The 23,384-nt window shown below is 39.5% G+C and overlaps 1 protein-coding gene across 10 annotated transcripts in view; it reads left to right on the top strand.

Annotated features, from left to right (window-relative positions):
• Window positions 1–23,384, top strand: part of ptprz1a (protein tyrosine phosphatase receptor type Z1a) — a 107,942-nt gene that overhangs the window by 18,712 nt on the left and 65,846 nt on the right. For all 10 annotated transcript variants that reach the window (XM_044192200.1, XM_044192202.1, XM_044192198.1 and 7 more), the window contains exon 2: window positions 21,756–21,818. In XM_044192200.1, coding sequence (XP_044048135.1) covers window positions 21,756–21,818 — 63 coding nt within the window. The remainder of the gene's footprint in view (window positions 1–21,755; window positions 21,819–23,384) is intronic.

Here is a 23,384-nt window from a genome sequence, read left to right as displayed (position 1 = left end):
ATGCAGTGGTGCAGGAAAGATTAAAAGAAAAAAAAGACAAAATCAAAAGAAGTTACAGACAACCCCCAAACCGTCCCGGTACAGACAAAAATAAACAGATTATCTCATATCTCTCTGTATTAAATAATAATAAACAGAAAAAAATAAATCAAGAAACCAAACAGAGATACAAAATTTTAATTAACAGAAATGAACAGAAACAGAAACGATTCACATCTACATATATGAACAAAAAAATTAATTGGTGGTGTATTTTAAGTTTTTTTTTTATGCAAATCTTTTCCCATAGTCATCTAATTCCAACAGTGGTTTACATTAATTGCAGACTAGTAGTGTCACTTCAGTTTGCAGTTAAAGTAAAGGTGTGGATGTCTATTAGGGGGATGGATGTACCAAGTGATTTTGACACCAGAGGCTGAGGTTCATGACCTGTCTCACACTGACACCTGCAATATTTAACTATTTCCAAATTACTGTTTGTGGAAATTACACTTCACTAAGTGCATCAGAGACAAAAGTGTACACTTGGAGTATAAAAATATGCAAGGGGTTTCATCTTGACGTGCACGTGTGTCGGCCGATTTCTAATATCCCAATCCTCAACAAAATTATTGACAAGATTTTCCATAAGCAGGTAGTTGATTTACTACAGTGACTATTTTGATGTTTTTTATTATTTCCACTTATTAGATTTTGACACCATTTCGTTCAACACAATTGATCACAACATCCTAATTGAAAGGCCTGAGAAGTGTGTAGGACTTTCTGGCTCAGTACTTGCCTGGTTCATATCCTACAAAATAATTTTCTCTTTGGAATTTTACATCTAGGATAGTTGACATCATGTGTGGGATCCCTCAGGGGTCAATACTGGGTCCATTGCTGTTTAGTTTATACATGTTACCTCTAGGCCACATAATACGGAAACACAGCATACCTTATAATTATGCTTATGACACATACTTATACCCATCCTTGTCCCTGGAGCCCTGGAGACCTAAAGCCTGCTAAATCACTGGATGAATGCATTGCAGATATAAACAATTGGATGTCGCACAAATTATGCCGGAAAAAAAACAAACAAAATTCTTGTCATTGGTGCTAAAACTCTGCGGCGAGAAATAATAATAATAGTAATAATAATAAAACTTTATTTATAGAGCACTTATCAAAACAAAGTACAAAGTGCTTCACAATAAGATAAATAAAATACCACAGTGAATAATGTAATATAAAGAAATAAAATACACAAAAGCAATAAAATAAACAGCCAGTTCAGGTAAAATCAGGATATGCTGTCTGATAAAAATGTGTTTTGAGAAAAGACTTAAAAGAAGACCCTGACTCAGACAACCTAATTTCTTCAGGCAAGTTGTTCCAGAGCCTCGGGGCCCTGATGGCAAAAGCTCTGTCCCCCTTAGTTTTCATCCTGGACTCAGGAAAAGACAGGAGACCCCTGCCTGAAGATCTCAAACTACGTGAAGGTTCATAAGAGATTACAAGGTCTAAAATATAATCTGTAGCCAGGCCATGGAGAGCTTTAAAAGTGATCAACAAGATCTTAAAATCAAACCTAAAACAAACAGGGAGCCAATGTAAAGAGGCTAAAACAGGTGTGATGTGGTCGTACTTCTTGGTCCTGGTTAACAGCCTAGCAGCTGAGTTTCGTACAGTCTGCAGTCCTTTCGAAGTTTTTTGATTAAGACAAGTGAACAGACTGTTAACAGACTCAGTTTCTGCATCAGTAAGATTTAAAATAGATTGGATTTTTGCAATGTTTCTGAGGTGATAAAAACATGAGTGGACAAGCTTAGTGATATGTTGCTCAAAACATAAATTGTTATCAAACAGGACACCAAGATTCCTTGCAACAGGCTTGATATGTTGTGACAGGTTACCAGTAGATGGCAGTATTTGTTTAGTGATATGTTGGGGCCCAATAACAAGGATTTCAGTTTTATTTGAGTTGAGCTGAAGAAAATTCATTCGACATCCAGTTTTTTATGTCAGACAGGCAGTCCTGCAAAGAACTAGGCGTACAAAGGTCAGTGGGCTTGACAGAGAGGTACAACTGTGTGTCATCCGCATAGCAATGAAAAGAATTACCGTGTCTGCGGATGACATCACCCAAGGGAAGCATGTATAAGGAGAACAATATTGGTCCCAGAATTGAACCTTGAGGCACACCGTACTTGATATGGGAAAAGGATGACATGAAGTTATTAATGCTGACACAGAATTTCCTATTGGACAGATATGATGAGAACCAGTCTAGTGCAGTGCCAGATATGCCCACCAGTGTCTCAGTCTATCTAAAAGAATGCCATGATCAATTGTGTCAAAGGCAGCACTTAAGTCCAGCAGCACAAGAATTGAAGACATGCCTGCGTCTGCATTCATTAAGAGGTCATTGGTGACTTTGAGAAGGACTGTCTCAGTGCTGTGGTGTTGACGAAAGCCAGATTGGAACTTTTCAAAGGTATTATTGTTTTCCACAGCAGCAAGAAGCTGCTTAGATACAAGTTTTTCGAGAATCTTCTAAATAAAAGGCAATTTGGAGATTGGACGATAGTTGTCCAGGAGGGTGGGATCAAGCCCAGGTTTTTTTAGGACTGGCTGGACACAAGCAGTTTTAAAGAAATCAGGGACGCAGCCAGTAGACAGCGAGCTGTTAAAAAATAATTTGTAAAAGGGGCGCAATACAATCCATAACTTCCAATAAAAACCTAGTTGGGATTTTGTCCAGAGGGCTGGAGGACACTCTCATTAGAGACATGATGTCTGCGAGTTGAGGCAGAGTAACAGCTCAAAGAATCCCTGAGTGGATGATCCACATCTAAAAAGGCAGGATTGGGGGTGATACGAGATCTTATTAACGCCATCTTACCAGCAAAGTGCAAAAGAAACTTTTCACAATCAGCATCACAATCAGCAGGGGCACAAGGAGAGGCAGGGTTAACTAACTGATCCACAGTCTTAAATAGGAATCTGGGGTTGTGCTGATGGGCAGAAATAAATGAAATGTTCTTGCATCTTTTACCATCCTGTTATAAAGGAGTAATAACTCTTTCATAGCCACAAAGTGGACCTGGAGACCTGATTTCTTCCATCTGCGTTCTGCTCTTCTGCATTTCCTTTTACAGCTTCGAATACTATAATTTAACCATGGCTGTTTTCTAGTCCTTGTGTTTGGTCTATTTTTCAGAGGAGCTATGAGATCTAAGGTTGAAGAACACAGGTAGTTAAAAGAATCAACCAAATCATTGTTGTTGGACGAATTGGGAAACACAAGGTTGTCTTAAAGACCTCTTGACTTGACTTGTACATTTTTAAAATATCTGAGAGATATTTAGGTCCAGATTTCACCAAACAGAAGCTATGGTCGACTGCAGATTATGTTGTTGTTGGTAACAAGTTTTGAGCCTTGACTTGATTTTGTCATGGACTCTTCTCATGTCTTTGGCTCTGTCTGAAAACTGTCTTCAGCTTCAACCAACCCCCCCAAAATAGTTTTCTTAAATATTTGTGTTTTTCTTAAATACAAATAGATATGCCATATGCTTCTCATGCAAATCAACCTGATCAATTAATTTCAGACATTTCAGTGAAGTGAAGCCTTGTTAAAGGGGAATGCTTTGCCTCATTTAAATCTCATTGTAACAGCACTGAAAACATCTCACTCAAGGGCAAATATTTCTACCTTTTTTAAATGGAAAAAATATTTTAATAATCAAAACTACATTAGGGGGACTTAGATGATATTCTTGCAGCACTCTGTCATATTTTCATTTCAGTTGAGCTCCTGTAGTCTGTTTTCGTGCCTTCATTCCTGGCGTGCACATGTGAAATCATCCTCTCAGCAGCTCTGCTACTTTCATGTTTCATCCTCCTTTTAGGGCTGATGGACTCTGCCTGTAGATAATCCACAGCTTTTGTTCTTTGCCATTTATAGTTAAAAGGGAAAGATGAGAGTGGCTGATCGATGAGGAGAACTTCAACCCCAAGGCCTCTGTTCAGCTGATGAGTTTAGTTTTCCACAGCCGGTTCTCCCCTGTGTGAAAGCTCCCAGCAGCAGTTTGGAGGGATTTTTATGTAGAACTGACTTTTCATTTGTCTTATGCCTGCAGCGCTGTGACGAGGCACTTTGATTTCCTGTTGGTGGTCTTATAGTGGAGTTTTTATGGAAGTTATGCTGTGTATAAATCTAGCAGGAGCACTTTGATGAATCACTGCTGTCTGAGCCTCATAAAGGTCAAACTCTGTTTCACCACTAATACAGATTCAAAGTCAGTTTGGAAATGTTGTTTTTTTACTTGAATCCAAATTGTTGTTAGTTTTTTTTTTTTTTTTTTTACAAAAAAAGCACTAATACTGCACTCTGTTTGGACAATCTAAAAAAACAAAATATGTTTCTTCAGCTTTCTTCTACAGTTGAACTAATGGGCTAGTTTAATAAACTAATCTATACTTTAAAACATTTAAATATGTGATGTAATAGTAGCTTAACCCATTGAAATCTTGTGAGTTTAACTAGTGTCAGAGGCTGCAGAGACGGCAGTTAACTGCTACTCTGTTAAGCTAGGCTAGTTACCTTTTAGCAGGACAAGTTTATCTGGTGTTACTTTTTTTTTCTCCATTATGATTAGGTTTAGCTACTACCTATGGAAGCCCTGAGAGGCAAGTGCGAGCATTACGGTTTCCCGGTTCGTTACGACGGGCAACGATTAGTGTCAAACTGTATGCCGACATTGTTCAACTGAAGTCGGATTTGTCTGTGGAAACACTTCAAACGTCATTTACGACGGCATCATCCGATTGTGTCGATTAGCGTAACGACACAAAAACAGACTGAAAGGCGAGTTCTCCTCCCCCACAGCCTCTCACTGCAGATTCAGACCGGGCCAAATCAATACCTGATGCTATAGAAGTAATTATTGCTGCAGATATGCGACCATACTCGGTTGTAGAGAATACAGGATTTAAACATATGGTCCAAGGGCTTTAGCCCCTCTACAATGTGTCTTTTGTGTTGCTCTGTATAAACTAGCGCAACATGCAGCTGTTCAGGAATTATCAACAGTCTTATGATGGAGCATTACTGACATTTGTGGTATTTATTTGTTATTTATTTTTTGGAATATGACAGTATTTGAGTACATAAACTGTTACAGTAAGAATTATGGCCAATGAGCCACTGTCGAATGTTTACATTTTTCAAAATAAATTACAAAAATACATTTTTTTGGGTAGTGGTGCACTTCAGCCTCTTGTGGCCAAAATGAGTATTACAACAACAAACAAAATGAAAATGGGGAAAAAATTATCCTGAGAAAAAGAAGATTTTCACCAGTTAAAAAAAGCCCAAAAGACTTTTTTTTCACCTGTTTTCACATATGAAAAAGAAAGTAACTTAGAAAAATTATCCTGGCAAAACTTTTTTTTCACCTGTTCTTAAGTCATAAACACAGGAGAGATCAGACTTAAAAAAAAATGGATCACCAGAATTTTTTTTTCTCACTTGCCTCTCAGGGCTTCCCTAACTACCTTATTTGTGTGATAAAACAAACTCAATTAACAAGATGTTGTAGCATCAAAATAGATTTTTCAAATGGGTAAGAAAATTAGGTAAATTAGCTTTAGCTAATGCTATCTTACCAGCTGTGCAGTCACTGCAGTTTAGTTTTTACATATTTTTGTAGTGTTTTTTATATTAATATTGCGCATTTCAATGGCATAATAATTTTTATATAGTAAAACAGATCAAACAGTCAAAGATTCATGTTGTGATCTGTAGTTTTGGCCAACTATTACTGCGTTTTGGCTTAGTAGGGTAGTATAGCTGGCAGATGGACACAGGGGTTTGTCATGTTGGACGGCCGCTAGTCTCAGAAAACAGTGATGGTGTAAATATATAAATTCTTTGTCTCAGTAGAACTGAGCAGACCTGGCTAGCTTTCTTTGAGTTTGTGATGAGAAACAGAAACAGATCATTTCACTCATCCAGCTGGCAGAATTTCTCCAAACTAAATTCAATAATTTAATAAAATTCAATTCAATTTTATTTATATAGCGCCAATTCATAACAGAAGTTATCTTGTTGCACATTTCCTATAGAGCAGGTCTAGACCGTGCTCTTTACAATATTATTTACAGAGACCCAACAAAATACAAAATAGTTAATAATAGTTTGTCATTGCCTTCCAAAACCATCCATATGAGATGTTTCTGATCTGACACCACTATCAGCAGGATGACTTGGTTGTCAGTGACTTCAAAGCTTTTACAGGTGACCAAAAATATTCATTTGACCACCATCTGATCTGCCAACTCTATGTTTAAGCTTTGGTTAAGTTTGGGCACTAAAACTACTTAGTTAAGGTTGGGGAGAGATTGTGGTCATGTTAAAAGAAAACCAACACTGACTGTGGAAACAGCAGTCTGTGGTGTCAAAGTCACATACTTTGTCGACCCGTCCATCCACCCTGATGCGATATTTGCTCATAGGGAGGATTCATTCCTGTTCTCCCTCACAGTCGCTGACAGGAAATGTCAGATAAAGTCTAAAGGCAATATATGTCTCAGGAAATAAACTATAACTCACAATCCAGCATTGTTTTTAGTAGCTCTGATGGAGGTGCACTCTGTCCGTCAGGTCTTTTCACTTTGCCTGAGAACTGAATGGATCTACAGACTCAACGAGCTGCTTCAGCTATCTGTTTACTTGTCAGAAGAGATTTATACTTACTTAATTTGTACAGTTCTCCTCAATGAGAGGACCAGAAGTGGATGATAGGATATTTGTGACAAACAAACATCCTTGAAACAAGATAAAATCATGTAGCCGGACACGTACAGTAGCTTTAGTGGACATATTATGACAGCAGAGGTTGTCTGCTCAGTGGTTGTTCTCTCTCTATCTCTCTCTGACAGATCAGGCCTGCGGTCAGTCCTCTGAAGTGTAAAACACCCCAGCTGTTCAGGCTCATCGTCCCATTCACTGGGCTTAGAAGCTTTCAAGGTGTATTTTAGCCCAGAGCTCAGCCTGCCAGGCAGAGCATGCTCTCTCACTGCATACAAATCCCATCTCCTTCACTTGGACTGACAGACCTCAACTCCAGCAATGGTCATAACCCTAAATTTTTACAATCTACAGTACAACATAAAGCATTTTACTGGTGGATCCTATTGGCTTGAAAACGCTGCCAAGGCAGCTCAGGTAAAGACCACAGCCTAGTTAAGAAAACATAATATTACATTTAACAAAAACAATAAGGCCATCTAGCGCCAGCATAAGGTCAAATTTTCCTTTTGTCCAATACTTTGGTTTATGACCAAACACTTATTACATTCCCCTCAGCACAGCCTCATCAGCCTCAGCTGTACTTTGTGTTTTGTACTAATTAGCAAATGTTAGCATGCTAATATGTAAACTAAGAAGGTGAACATGGTAAACATTGTACCTGTTAAACATCAGCATGTTAGCATGCTGACGGCACATCAGCTCAAAGAGCCACTGTGCCTCATAAAGCCACTAGCTTGGCGACTTTTAGTCTTATTTCTTTGGGTTTTACAGTGAAGAGAGTATGTTATCACTCCTCTAACCAACATTTTGTAAGCATAATCAATATGTTTATTTTACTTTATGTTTAACTAACTAACAAGGCGCACCGCAGCTTCCATGTCAAGTGAAAGTGAATTGGCGGGGGAGGACACATCACTTGTTGGTTAGGGCAAAACAAAACACTCCCTAACACAATGAAGTGAAACAAAATGCCAGTTCAGTCTGATTGACTGAAGACTTCAGTTCCCGCTGCCCTTTTCCCGAACCATACCGCACATATCAGTTTTTAGACTGAAGAGGCTAAACTGTAATGGATTATCTATCTGCAAGAAGTTTCAAGTCTCTGCAAGCTGATTTTCTTAGAAAAGTGAAATTAAACCAGCAGCTGCCTGGAAGGAAGGAAATCAACTGATGAACTTTCTGTATCTGGAAAATATGTAGCTAAAGAGCTAAAACATGCCAAACCACACTGGTATGGTGCCACCAGTATGTTCCTTAAAGAAATAAAAGCCCAGACTGTCTACAGATTAACCTGCCATACCCTCCCAGTCTGAGCAGTTGGTTACTCAAACCACCCCCACCCTCCTCAGACCCTCGTCCCCTGGCATCAGGAGAGGGGCAGGGATTCGGGTGGATGTGTAGGGGGGGTTGTCACACATCCTGGCGTGGGCACCAGTTCTCACCCTCACAGTCTGTGGACGTCCCGGCTCTCCCAGGGCTCGGCTAATCCTCTTATTCAGCGTCCGGCTGGAGGCTGCGGGGCTCCCACAGACTGGAGCGCAGAGCCGGCCACTCTCCACTGAATAAACATACTGACACAGTTGTGGTCTTTTTCTCTCCGTGCAGACGCTGAGCAAGAGTTCTCCATAGAATCTATTCTACTCATTCACTCTTTTCCAGTAGAACATAAGCATGTACCCCCTCGCTTTCTGTTCTCAACCTGAATTACATTCCCCCTTCTCCTGCTCGGCCACCCTCCCATCTTCACTTCCTTCTCAACATTTGTCTTAAATCAGCTTTTCTTTTCTTGCTCCTGTAACAAAACTTTTTCTCCCGAACACGTGTTTTATTTCTCCAATAATTCTAGACAGAATGAAACAAGGAATTTTTCCTCTAAAGGGCAGCAAACATCGGCCACGTTGTGTAGCGTTACTTCATTTGATGTCCATGACACAAAGGTTCCTAATCCCTGGGCCGCAGACCAGCACTGGGCCTTGCAAAATTTGCTACCAGGCCATGAAGAAACAATATGATTTGTCAAAAAAAGCTGAATAATAAATATATATAACTATATCCTCATCACTCCCTGTCACATCCTCATCAACAATACTGATTTCTAATAAAAAGTAGGTCATCTATTCTTAGAATATTGACTAAATATATGACTAAAATCATACACAGGTATATATGGAAGCCCAAAGTGTTCAATATTAAATAAATAAATATTGTGAAATAAATAAGTACAGAAAAATCTGAAATATAACCCTGAAATTGTGAAACCCAACACATTTCAAAAACTCAAATAAATAAAAGACATATATAAATAAATAAAATAAATAAATCAAAGTAGGTCATCAGTTGAAGAGGTAACCAGTCCGTCGTCCGTTAGCATGCTAACATTTGCTTATTAGCACTAAACACAAAGTACAGCTGAGGCTGATGGGAATGTCATTGGTTTATGACCAAATACCTGCAAAACTAAAGTACTGGACAAATTAAAATTTTGACCTGATGATGGCGCTAGATGAAAAGTCAGAGGATCAACAAAGTTATTTCAATTGATCCCGATGGGAACGTGAATGTCTGAACCACATTTCATGAAAATCCATCCAACAGTTGTTGAGATATTTCAACAAGATATTTCCCTCAAAACCACAAATATCAATCTGCTATTGGCACTCGAGGAAAAGTCAGAGGATCACCACAGTCGTTAGGATTCATCCTCTGGGGACCATACATACAGTAGCTGGTTGGTATTAAGGTTGTGTATCTGCAACAAGATGGAAGTGAGGTGAAGAGTAGATTGGGGAGGTGGTCAGTTTCATTTGTTACAGCTGTGATGTTTCTGTTTTAGAGGCTGAGAGGCCGGCGGTACGAGGGCCGCGATCCAACACCTCAAACGTTTAGAAGAATAACTAAATCATTAGTGTGTTGTTTGTTTAATTTTGTGGCTCTAATGAACACTGCAGCCTCTAGGGTACTCAGTGGGTGTTTTCTTTGTAGTTAGTGACACAAAAGGTTTCCAACCCAACTCATGTGGCAGGTATTGTCACAACACCGGTGTGGTGTGTAACTGAAACCTGCAGCGTTTGATGTGTGCACGTCAGACGAGTCGTGTCTGTCCTGCAGCACAGAGAGGATCTGACACACAGTGAGGAAATGATGGAGTGAGACTGAGGCAGCAGATGCTCAGAGTGTCAGTCAGAGTCACTGTGATCTGAAGTTAGTCTGGTGCCTTTTGTTCATAAAACACCCAGAAAAGGCGACAGCGCGGGTTACATTTAACCCAGCAATTTAACAACCTTTTCACATTATAAATATATATAATATTACTAGTCCCTGAAATGACATTGAGATTTTAATAACCCATGTCTGCATTAAACATCTGCATTTTATTTACATAACATTTGGCACAGAACACTATGAAGTAACGACAGAAAAGCACAACACAGACATGGTAAAGGTAAGTCATGTCCAAAAAGACAATCTTGGAATGTATTAACGAATGCTGGTGCTCTTAAAGAAGAATGTTTGTGGCTTGTTCATGAGACAAAACAATAAGTTATACATTTTAATTAAAAAATATTTACTGTCTCATGAACAATATAGATCCTCAATCAAGACTTTATTATAATTTCGACATTCCTCCTACCTGAAATCGACTTTTTTTTAAAAACAAAAAAACAAAAACATGTTTTGAGGTTTAAAATGTATTTTCAGACTGTTTTTGATTTGATATCACAAAGATAATTGACATCTTGATTTCACTTAGCTACAGACGTCATCACAACTTTTAGAGCTTATGTGATTTTTCTCTCTTGTATCAGCAGCTGTGCAGCTCAGTCCCTCAACATATAAGCAAACGTGCACGGGTGTAGTTCAGAGACGTTTGTGTGGCCGTTTCATACTTTCACAGATTTAGGGTGTATCAAGTTCACTTGCAGTGTTCAATTTGAAACCCGCCTCCCGCCAGGAAGTAGGATCGACCAATCAGCTTGTTTTACGTGCAGGGCCACATGATGTGTTGTGTGTGGCAGTTACCCCTAACGTCCTCTGCCTAACTCTGTAGAGACGTTTATGTGAGTTTAGAGATAACTATAATTTCAGCTGTACACGCCAGCCATCAATTTTAAAATATTTTTATTTCTCCAGCATCTTTTTCCAAAATGGTGTAAAGTCTCTGGGACCAGTTTTGGAAAACTATTAGAAATTCTGCAGAAAAGTTTTGTAGATTTTGAACTAAACCGAATCATCTGATGAACTCGGCCCTTAAATGTCTTTCCGATATCAGATGCAAACTGGGTTATAACCGGGTTAAGCTGCAGGGCTTCTCCAGGCCTCGCTGGCTCGGTCATCGCACAGTTCAGTAGACGAAAAGTCACTTGAAGCCGCTGCACATCGCTGACTCTTAAAGCAGTGCCACGCGAGGTGGATGACAGCCAGAGCGTGGAGGAGAAAGATGAGCTCAGGCGATAATCTTGTGTATACTAAGCACTGACAGAGGGAGACAGACTAAAATTACACCTGACTGAACACACACACACACACATTTTTATACAGGTATTAGTATAACTATGAAGCCCAAATTAATCCTCTTTAAAATAAGAGAAAGCTGAACAAAACAGATCACTGTGGGAGATTTTCCTTGTGAACTTGCTACACACACACACTCATGCAAAGAGTGCAAACACACACACACACACACGTAAAGACTGTAATAGACCCTCGCTGATGTACTGTCGGGGAGCAGACAGGTGTTTCATGTCAGAGCTTCTGTTTACACTGTCTGGTTTCCATTTCCACCTTAACAGAGACGGAGCTCACAGCTTCCTGTCTGTCCTGACCCACCTGACTGCTCTGAGGTTACAGAGGGAGAAGCAGGAGGAGGGGGGAGTCGTAGCTGACTTCTCATCTAAAGTGTTTATGCCCACAAGCTGGTACCTTTTGAGTTTTTAGCCATGCTAGCAGTGTGATTTTATGGATCGCTCTGTCAGTCTGTCGGTCCAGTCCAACAAGGTGATGAAAACATAATTTTTCCACCTTAGAAACATAACGGAAGTACGGCCATTTATAAATCTAAAAGATGCTGAAAAACTGATTCATGCCTTTATTTCAAGCTGACTCGATTACTGTAACGCACTTTTTACTGGCCTCCCGAAAAAAACACGGAGAGACTTCAGCTCATTCAAAACTCTGCAGGACCAAGCTACATTTCTAACTCCGATGTTCACTATTTGCCTTCAAGAACACTTGTGATCATCTGCTGCACCGAAAAACTAAGTTTGGTTAGCATGCTGACGTTAGCATTTAGCACAAAGCACTGCAGTTCAGCCTCACAGAGCTGCTAGCGTGGCTGTAGACTCTTAGTCTTGTTTTTAAAGAACTTTCTAACACAACTGTTTAGCTTTTGTACTGATAATTCAACCAGTTTCATATTCATTCAAGCCTTAAAGAGCTTCAACTGTAAGTGACCTAACATTGTCTAGGAGAAAATGGACCGCATGGTTACTTCCCAAAATAACACCTTCCACTTTTGCACTCTATATCTTGTGTAAAAGAGGAAATTTTGTCCTGATGGTGGTGCCAGAAGAAAAGTCAGGGGGTCACCAAAATCGTTAGTGATTTTCCTTTGTAGGTAATGAATATAAATTTCAAGTAGTAGTTGAGATATTTGCCTCTGGACCAAAGTGTTGGACAAACGGACAGGCAACCTCCATCCTGAGGCGATAACTATGTGGAGACATCCTGACGTCACTGTGGGGGAAATCAAAGCTGCTTCTTGTTACTCGAACTTCTCCCCTCTGACCTTTTTATACTAGAGGCCGTGACCCTGCCACAGTCTGAGCGTTGGAGGTCAGTGATTAAGTGAAAGCAGCAGAGTGACTAACACCACCAGAGCGAGACGACCGCAAAGAAACATCAGGACAAGAAAAACGATGTCACGTCTTCCTGATTGTTTCTTTATTGCTGCTTTCTGAAGGAAACGAGCTGCAGCCGGCCGGCAGGAGCTGGAATGCATTGCAGTAAATCACATTCATTCTCTATGTATGGTCATGCAATGATTCTTGGGAAAATGGCAGGGAGTGAGTTCCTGCCTCATCAGGAGGTTTAGTTCCACTTTGGTGCTCTGTCAGTCTTTTATACCTCAAAAACAGAAGTTTAGAGTCTTCTCTGCTGGATTCGAACGTGTATCTACGTTTCAGCCTTCTCTAGATTCAGGGATTAAACTTTCTACACTTTAACTAAAACGGATGACTGGACCATCCTGTGATGTTCCACTAGACCAGAAGAACAAGAAAAGCTTTATTCTCTCAGAGGAAAGACTCAAGCTGTAAAATGTTTTCCCTGAACTGAGTCTCACAGGCAGATCTAGTGTATCCCCCCAACATCAGAAGTTGTAAGTTATAGAAGGTAAAACTCAGCCTCCTAGGCAGCAGACTTGAACCTCACTGTGCATTATTACTTACTTATGGTCCAACCAGACCAAACAGGGTGAGCTGCTCCTTGTTTTCTCTCCGAATCTCTTTATATAAAGTATGACAGAACCACAGGTAGCGAGTGACCTGTAACTATAATATTTCCCTCTGAAGTGTAGTGGAGTAGAAGTATCAAGTAGCAAGTAAAGTACGAATACCTGAAAAGTGTAATTAAGGACAGTACTTGAGTAAATGTATTTAGTTACTTTCCACCACAGGTTCATTCTATTTGTAACGTAAAGCGCCCTGACGTTACAGCTCAGGGCCCCATTCCCCAAAAGCTTCTTAAGGCCAAGATGATTTTAACCCATAGACCTACAGCAGGTCTTAGATAAGCTTAGCCTTTAGATGCTTTTGGGAAACTGGGCCCTGATCTGTTGAACCCAAACGCAGTATTTTTTTTTTCATTCATTCAATCTTTATTTAATTTCGAGGAATCATTGAGGGCGTGCCCTCATTTACAATGCTGTCGAGAGTACAGTTAAAACAGGCGGCCTTGTCGTGTGTATTTCATCTATCAGTGGAATCATTTTGTGATCCTGACGCATGATTCTTATGAAATTGTCAATTGATAAAGCACGTTTCATTTAAAAAAGGATGAAACATTGTGAGGAACATTATCGTTAAAGTCAATCTCACCTCTGTTTCGTAGCTGTTCTGAAACTCTGATCACATCACATGATGTTCAATCTAAACAACAGATATGATGTGATCTTCAATCATTAATGGTTAAAATTACAGGATTTTTTCCTTGTTTGTTTTGGCACCGTACTAAACATGCACATGTAGTTCAACACAAATATCAACTGGTTTATTTAGAGATATCTTCTACATACAGGTCATATTGTCTTATTTCTTAGTTGGAAAGAAAACATTTATCCTGCCGTTGATTTGAACCACGTAGAAAGTCATTTCATCTGCTCCCTTTGCAGTTTTTCTATACATTTAAACCCACCCAAGTTTTAATACCCAATCTGATCCAAACTTTTAAAGTGATTGTGATCTCCTCTTTACTCATAAACATTTAATCTAATGCAGCTACTCTGGTTTTAAAGCAGTGAGATTGCTGGCAGCCTGTCTGGAGAACTCCTGCTTTAAACGAGAACTTTACTTCCTGTATGAAGGTCTTCCTACCGAGGAGCTGAACTGAAGGTGCTGCCCTGCAGGCGATGTCTTCCCTCTGCAGACTGTCAAACATGTAATCCTGGATTAGACCGCTATCATCCAGAGTTCAGAGGGAATAAACACCACACAGCAGGAGACCTCATCTCCTAATTTACTGACTAATACTGAACCGACCTCAAACAGGTCGGGTCAGGAAATTTAATTTGGAAAGAAGGCTCTAAACACTCAGAGGGATTTATGACAATATGATTTTCTTGGTTTGAAGTTTGTAACACTAACTACATTTTGGTTCATATGGCTACATGTGGGGGGTTATAATGTGCATATACTGTATATTTGAGTTATAATATGGACATGAAAGAATCCTCAGACAGGATTCAAACAAACATGTGTGTACAGTGTTTGTCGGTCGCTCACCAGACCTCTGTAGCTGCTCCTCATCTCTGCTGCAGGCTACAGGCTCCAGGCTACATTAGCCGCTACTAGCATAACACATTCGAAATTCTAACCAAACTGTCATTGGTCAAGTTGCATTGTGGGTAATGTAGGCACTAGGTTTTGACAAGGAAGAAGAATGAATGTGTGGAATAAAAAGACGATATTTCTGATTCTGTTGCAGCGATTTTGGTTCCTTTTGGTTTTCATGAGTCTGGCAATGTTATAGCAGTGCAATGCTAAATTGGTGGAGTATTGTTTTAAAATGTCCCCTCATTGGAGCTAAGAGGCCCTGACTTAATCAGGAAAAACAGCCCAGCTGACACTCCGCTTGGCATTGCACATGGTGATCTTAGACTCATGCCACTGCTCAGCCATGGAATCCCGTGTAGCGATACTCCTGATGAAAAGTTGATTTTGTAATATATCTTTTTCTATGTCTTTTATAAAGATACAGTAGATATATTGATCATTATCCATGCACCCCGGTACCTGACATTAATGCAGCATGTTTACAGGTTAAAAAGAGGTCGATTGACAAATTCTCCCCATGGTTAAACAAACAATAACTGTGTTAATGAGATTAAGGGACTCTGTCGAGCAGCTGAAAGAAAATGGAGGAAAACTAGGCTCTTAGTTCACTGTAATATATACAAATTAAACACAGATGACCTCAGCAAACCCTGCAAAAAAGATGTAACCATGGGAACATTCACATGTATTACATTAAATGAGCTTTGCAAAACTGTCACTGAGTGTAACTCCTCCACCTCATGTACTGACCCTGTACCTACAGTATTTTTTTAAGCAGGTGTTCGAGAGTGTTTCAACTCATGTCCTGACGATTCTAAATACATCTCTTCAAACAGGCATCTTCCCAGATGCCTTCAAAACAGCTGTTTGTAAAACCTTTACTAAAGAAACCCAACCTAGACAGCAATGCACTGACCAGCTACAGGCCGATATCCAACCTTCCATTCATTAGTAAGATACTTGAAAAGATAGTTTTAGTGCAAATAAACTCCTTTCTTAAAGCTGGAGTGCGGAACTTCTGGCAAGAGTGAGAGTAATTACACAAACGCTGTCGACTCGTGCTGATGATGTATGCCTACAGTGTGCTCGCCCCACACTCGTGTTCAGAAATAGTTACAAAAATTCAGAGATATTTCCACAGTTCCAAGTCAGTAATCCATTATTTAGGTAGAGTAAATGTAATAGCTACAGAGCCTACTCAGCCTACTAAATATTTTTACCAACCTGTCCAAGAGCACTAACATGACATCTGTGTCTACCCTCAGTCCGTCTCTCAGCTCTCCAACAAGGAAAAGCTAAAGCTTCACCAATGGTTATCCGTGTTTGTCCTCGCCGTCAATCACTTTCTTTCTTTGACAGTAATCCTTCCTCTGAACTCAGAGTTTCTTTTTTTTTATCTGGAGCATCAGAAACTTTTCTTGGACGCTTCTTAGGTTTTACTCCTAGTTGCTGAAGCCTACTCCGTCGCTACGGTTGCTCCAGAGCCATGTAGAGAGAAAGTTGCGTCAACTCCATTCAATTTCAATTCAAGTGGCTTTATTGGCGTGACTGCATACAATACAAGGTTGCCAAAGCATAACAACACAAACTATACAATCATAATAAACAAAATAAACAATTAACAATGCTCAATAATAAACATTTTCTCCATTGGATTTTTTTAAAATCAGCAATGGTGGATCACAGAGCTCTCTACATGGCTCTGGGTTGCTCCCAACTTCTGCTCTGGCAAACCAATCATTGGTGGTTGGCGTAAAACGCATCATTACCCGTGCGCCAGCCACAGACTCGATATTTAAAAACTCTGTATACTGCGAAATACAGATTTTACCTGGCGGTGATAGGCTTAATCAGCATTGTGTGAACTCGTTTGGCAAGGGCTTGAATGTAACGGACATTCATTTATATATAAAAGTCGCGAACTCTAGCTTTTAAAGAAAATAATATCCTGGAGAAACTTCAATCAGGCTTTAGAACATACCACAGCACTAACACTGCTACTAAAATAATCAGCAAACTCAGACTAAACTGATGAAATTAATGTCTCAATTCTTGTCCTCTTAGACTTCAGCACAGCATTTGATACGACTGACCAGGACATCTTAATCAGTCGTCTTGAAATGTTGGTTGGTCTTTCTGACTGTGCTGGACTGGTTCATAACATCAAAGGGATGAAGTTTTATGTCAGTGTTGGAGATCATGTGTCTGAGAAACATAACATCTGTTTTGGGGTTGCACAAGGGAGCTGCCTTGGTCCATTACTATTCTCACAATACATGCTGCCACTTGGTGACATCATTAGAGAGCACAATGTATGTTTCCATAGTTATGCGGATGACACGCAACTGTACATCTCTGGTGAACCAAATGATGCTGCAGCTATAAACTCCATTACTACCTGTCTTTTGGCAATAAATAAAAGGATGAGCGATAACAAGTCTTGGCATCATCTTAGATTCAGATCTAAGCTTCAAGTCCCACATTAACATGGTGATGAAAACATAATTTTTCCACCTTAGAAACATAGTGAAAATACGACCATTTATAAATCAAAAAGATGCTAAAAAACTGATTCATGCCTTTATTTCAAGCCGACTCGATTACTGTAACACACTTTTTACTGGCCTCCCGAAAAAAAAAAAAACACAGAGAGACATCAGTTATTAATCAGAAGCAGGAGGAGAGAGCACATCAGTAAAGTTTTAGCTGCTCTGCACTGGCTTCCTGTAACATTCAGAATGTCCTCCTCCTTATATACAAAGCCCTTAATGGGCTTGGACCAAGCAAATTGTTAACTCCCTTGTTCACTATTTGCCTTCAAGAACACTGCGACCATCTGCTGCAGGTTTGTTAGAGGTTCCCAGAAACAGCTGAAAGAAAATCGGAGATGCAGCCTTTGTCAATTACGCCCCAAATGGATGGATGTCACAAACAAACAAAGGACTTTCACCCAGGAGACCGGGGTTCGTGCCGTGTGAAACCAAAAGTCAACGCTGAGTTATTTAAAGGTTTAAGTTCCATAATGTTACGTACGTGACTTACGTAACTTAACTTACATTAGTTACGTGACTTATGTAACATACTTATATTAACCCAAGCCATGATCTTTTCCTAAGCCTAACCAAGTCGTTTTTTTGCCTAAACCTAACCAGACTGCGATCGCTTCACAACTTTTGTTTGTATGTGGTCGTATGGGTTGGGGGACTTGTTGGTCAGTCCACCACTTTGGTTCAGAGTGAAAAACTTTGACAACTATTGGAGGGATTGGCACAAACCTTTGCATTCACATTTATGGTTCCCAGACAATGATTTCTAATGACTTTAGTGATCCCCTAACTTTTCAACTAGCACACCTTCGGTGTGATTGGCTGGCTTAGAAAAAAAGCGATTAAAATTACTCACCATGTTCCTGAGAAATGAAACCCTTCTCAGCTTTTTGCTCTACCCTGCCAAGAAAAAAAACTACTCACTTATTGGACAGGACCATAAAACGTAAGGGTTTATGCATAGAAAGGCAGTCTCTGTTGTAATAAGTGTCTGTTTTTCCCTCGGAGGAAATTCTATCAATGAATTCCCAACATTTTTCTCCGTATGGTGACTGCTTGTAAACACACACCTCATCACGTCACTTTATTTCCTCTTCATGCCATTTGACCTCTGCTCTTTGTTTCTCAGTCGGGCCCTCATCGCTCTGTTATGGTAATGAGGTGGTGTTCTCTAACGGCCCCTCAGGGCGTCGACTCCACTTCATTAATGTGACAGATGCCTGGACAGCCGCTCGGGTTAATGATGTCACCTCCTGACATTACACCGCACAGGATCTCATTATATACATGACTGAGAGTCGGAGTTAACCTAGTTAGTCAGAGTCAGGTTAGTTAGTTAGTTAGTTAGTCAAGGTCGAGAGGAAGGTAGTCAGGTAGGGAGGGCTGTTGTTGATGAGTGAGCTGTATGATGCGGATAAGGCATCGGCCTCGTAGATTGTGTAGAAAAATGGCCGTAGTGTCTGAATTTGGGCTTACCACAGTTTTGGATGTTTGGACGTTTTAAGCCAAAATATCCAGATATGGCCCAAAAACGTGGCGCGTATGTGATGCGATAGGTTGCTACACCTGTCAGTCAAGTAATTATGCCCTTAAAGATACCCCTCTGTGGGGCACCCTGGTGACTTATGGGTTAATACGCGGTTCCAGTCCAGCTTGTGATCTTTGTTGCATGTCATCTCTCTCCTCTCATTTTATCTCTCTACTGATGACTTTCTAATAAAGGCATAAAATGCCAAAAAAAATTATAAAAGAAAACATGCCACACAACAAGCCATCATATCTTTTTAATAGATCAATAATTTTCTTAATTTTTTTTAACGTCAACGTTGTCTTTAGCACTTAGTTGTGATTGCCGCTTGGTGTGACTGTGGAACATTTTGGAGCTGTGAAATTGTGTGGGTCCCATTAGGGCTAAATTTGGTCCTCAAAATGGATTGGAATTGTTTACACTATTTGGGACCCAGACGGCAAACCAGTGCACATTGATGCAATGGTCTCATAATGGCCTCAGCCACTGTTTTAAATCTGTCCAAAAATCCTTTATGAAAGGTGACATTTTGGCCTGTAATAGCTGGAAAACCTAAATAGAATGAAGCCATTATTTGATTCATTCGTTACACCTGTGTTTGACAAGTCAAAATGTCAGCTGTGAGAAGGTCTGTTTTAAATAGCATGTGAAAATTTATATGTATTATATAATATTTTATCAAGAGGTTTTCAGGTTAATAAATTAGGTCCGTTTCATTTAGTTTAAAGACAGATAGTCTAAGCACTGAGTATTGCAGGCAGACCTTGTCAGGCAAACTTACAAGTGAACAAGAAGCAGGATATATATACAGAAAACAGGACTACAGACATGTTGGCGTCTCTGTGAGGCTGTACTTTGAGCTAAATGCTAATGTCACCATGCTATCATGCTCACAATGACGATGCTAACATACTGATGTAAAGCAGGTGTAATATTTAATATCTTCACCATCTTAGTTTATTGTGTCAGCATGCTAACATTTGCTAATTAACACTAAACATAAAGTACAGCTGAGGCCGAAGGAATGTTGTTTATTTTGCAGGTATTTTGTCATAAAGTTTTGGACAAATTAAAATCAATCTGACAGTTGTTGAGATATCAGTCTGAACCAAAGTGGTGGACTGACTGCTATCCATAGAGCCACGCTGCTAGCATGGCTGAAAATGACAGCTACACCTATGCTTTAACGAGCAGTGTGTAGGATTTAGTGGCATCTAGCACGGAAATTGCAGTTTTCAACCATTTGAATGCCGCTCGCCTCACCTTCCCCTTCCAAGCATGTAGGAGAAACTACAGTGGCTGTAAAACCTGCGAAAAACGTGAATGGCCCTATCTAGAACCAGTGTTTGGTTGTCCATTCTTGGCTACTGTAGAAACATGGCGGTGCAACATGGCGGCCTCCATGGAAGGGGACCCGCTCCCTCTGTAGATATAAAGGGCTTATTCTAAGGTAATGAAAACACAACGATTCTTATTTTCGGGTGATTAAATACTAATGAAAACTTACTTATAAATATTATATTCCATTTCTGCCAATGGCTCCTCCTAAATGTTACACACTGGATCTTTAAGAGATGATGTGATACAGAAAAAAACCCACCATCATTTCAAAACGATTTGATTCATTTTTGGCTGTATATATAACTTGCTTCTTGTTAACCTGTATGTTTGCCTGATGAAGACCTTGAGGGTGGAAGCATTACCTCTTTTTGTCCTTTGTATGCTGCTTTTTTCCTCACCTTTACCCAACTCGGGTTGAATGTGTACACTATCCATCTTCTTTGCAGTTTTACTTAGTTACCAGTTTATTATATACTCCTGTGCAGTCTAATGCAATCCAATACAAGAGCCTACAATGGGTCCTCTTTCTGAAGAATACAATGTTAAGTTTTTGTTAGTGCTGCTGTTGTACTGCATCTCATTACATTGAAAGGTGTTTATAATAGTGGGACCTTGTGGGCTAAAATGGTTTGTTGCCCAAACACCAGTTAATCACTAACCTACATGAACATGTTGATAGCAGAGTTTGAGAGGTAGGCAATAACCTAGGAAGGAAGTGCATAGATATGATATTTAGGGACTATGGTGAGGAGGTAGGTATCTGTTTTTCAGAACAGTTAAAAAGAGGTGAAGCAATTTTTATCTGTTTTTAAGCAGCTGGGATTTGAAACACTAAAGGGGGTTTATAGAAAATAAACCAAATAAAAACTCAACATGACAATCAAGGTCACTTTTATAGGTGTAAGTGTCTCACTGATCCTCTGCAGTGTTGTGTTGTATTGTTTCAGTGGAACAGAGCCTGTGGCAGTTTTCAGCTGCTGGATAGTTGAAAGTATGTGTTGGTGTTTTGTTTGGCAGCTGTTAAGTGTAACCTTAGCAGTGACTTGTCAGGCAAGAAATCAAATAACATACCGGCAGTCAAATCATAAAACCCATTAAAGTCCAAACCACTAATGAATCTGTCAGCTCGGGAATTTGCTACATTAATTCTGAGTGTGTTTTACAAGTGTTTTACAACCTTTTTACAGCCCCAAAGCTATAATCTGCATCGATCTATTTATTTCATTAAAGACATATAACTTCATATGAACAATATTGCCTGTATTGTTAGAGACAGGGATTTTGAAAAATGGCTAAAGTTTGAGTTTTAAAAGAAAAAAACAAATATAAGAAATTCTTTTCAAGGAAGACACTCTACATAGACACACCATCTTTAACGAAAATATGATGATGATGTTGCAGCAGTAAATAGGTTAGCATGTAATCATCCAATATAACAGATAATCTGTTATTAATACTCAACAACTAACGGTTCTTTCTCTCTCTTGCAGCTGAAGGATATGCATACAGGAATCAGCGCAAGTTCTCAGAAGACATCGACTGGTCGTACGCAGGTGAGTCACACAGGAGCAGTTTATCTAACAATCACAGGTGACAAAATGAAAACGTTGAAAGCCACTTCACTGCAAAGACTATAAAACGCATCACTGCCAGCAACAGATTACTCACTCTGCATGTAGTTCACCTGTTTGTTTACAGGACTGGAATAATATCCCGTCAGTCAACGGGACTGGGAAATTTTGGTGATTTCAGTGACTTAACAGCTCTGTTTATTTTGATGCTGTTCTGCGTGACACTTAGCATATTTTGTAGCAACACAAATGCATATCTGCTGTTCAGTGGAAAGAAATGTAGCTGTGGAGCAAAGGTAGAATGTAGGTCCATGGTATGTACAGTATGTACACCAGTTAGCTGCTTGCTAACCGAGCATTGATCAAGGAGATTAATGTTTGCTACACTTTCCAAATCTGCTGCAAAATATTAATTGTCTATAAATTCATGTTTATGAATCCTAAAACAACCAATGCACAATTCCAATGTGATCTCTTAACGGCTCTAGTTAAAAATGTAGCAGCAGTGTTGTGGACAAATTGCAGCTTAGATTTAGAGCTTTTTGTTTGATACCTGTTAAAAGACGAACCAAAAGCAAATGAAGGCATGTATGACAAATTTGGTAGATGGAAAATTTAAAACAATCTCATCTAGAAATATTTTTGATATTTGAAAACCATGTCTGAACAAGGTTGTTAACATGGTTCTTGTGTTTATATTATATTAGCAGTTGACAGCAGTGACATCATCAAAGGGGCCAAAATGTGACTTGATTTCAGCATGCAGACTATGTGATGATGATCTTTGTTTTGTCAGAATTTGATTTCAGGGAATTGTTGGACTGCAGTCTTTTCTTTCAGCCAGGCAGTTAATTAACAGGACGGTGAGGTTGTGTGAGTGTCATCCATGTAACAATTAAACAAAATGCAATGACTGCATGATGTGACTGAAAGTACATAAATATAGAATATAACAGAGGTCCCAGAATTGTACCCTGGTGGACTCCACAACTTATAAGGGGTAAAGGGAAGACACGCGCACATTTTTGTTTCACAGCACATTAAAAACCTATAAGCTACTTTTCTCAGCCAAAAAAACGACTCCTCTCAGGATATTTATGCTCTATTGGGTGTATTTGAGTAAAAGATGTGTCCTGTAGTCTGACCTGCTAGCTCTTCTCTGCAGAATCACATGAATCCAATTTTACCCACTTAAATCTCATTTTAGGATTTGCATGTGAATATAAGCATGCACACACACACACACACACACACACACACACACACACACACACACACACACACAGTTTATTTGATCTTTCTAGATCAGAAGAAGCTTTTGGCACTGAACAGAGCTTGAAATGGTAAACACTAGAGATTTAATAAAAAAGGTCTGTCATGAGTTGTTACAACTGTTGGTTTGTGTCCTTTGACCTTTCACTATAAGTAGCTTGTCCATACCCAGGCTGTCAGATATAAAAAACAACTATTTTATATGATCCTGTTAACAGTTACACTTCACAAACTAAACAGTAGATTATCTGTTTAGTTTGTGAGGATTATTATACC

Source organism: Siniperca chuatsi, linkage group LG4, assembly GCF_020085105.1.
Source record: "Siniperca chuatsi isolate FFG_IHB_CAS linkage group LG4, ASM2008510v1, whole genome shotgun sequence".
NCBI lineage: Eukaryota > Metazoa > Chordata > Actinopteri > Centrarchiformes > Sinipercidae > Siniperca > Siniperca chuatsi.
This window is presented reverse-complemented; position numbering and strand designations above follow the sequence as displayed.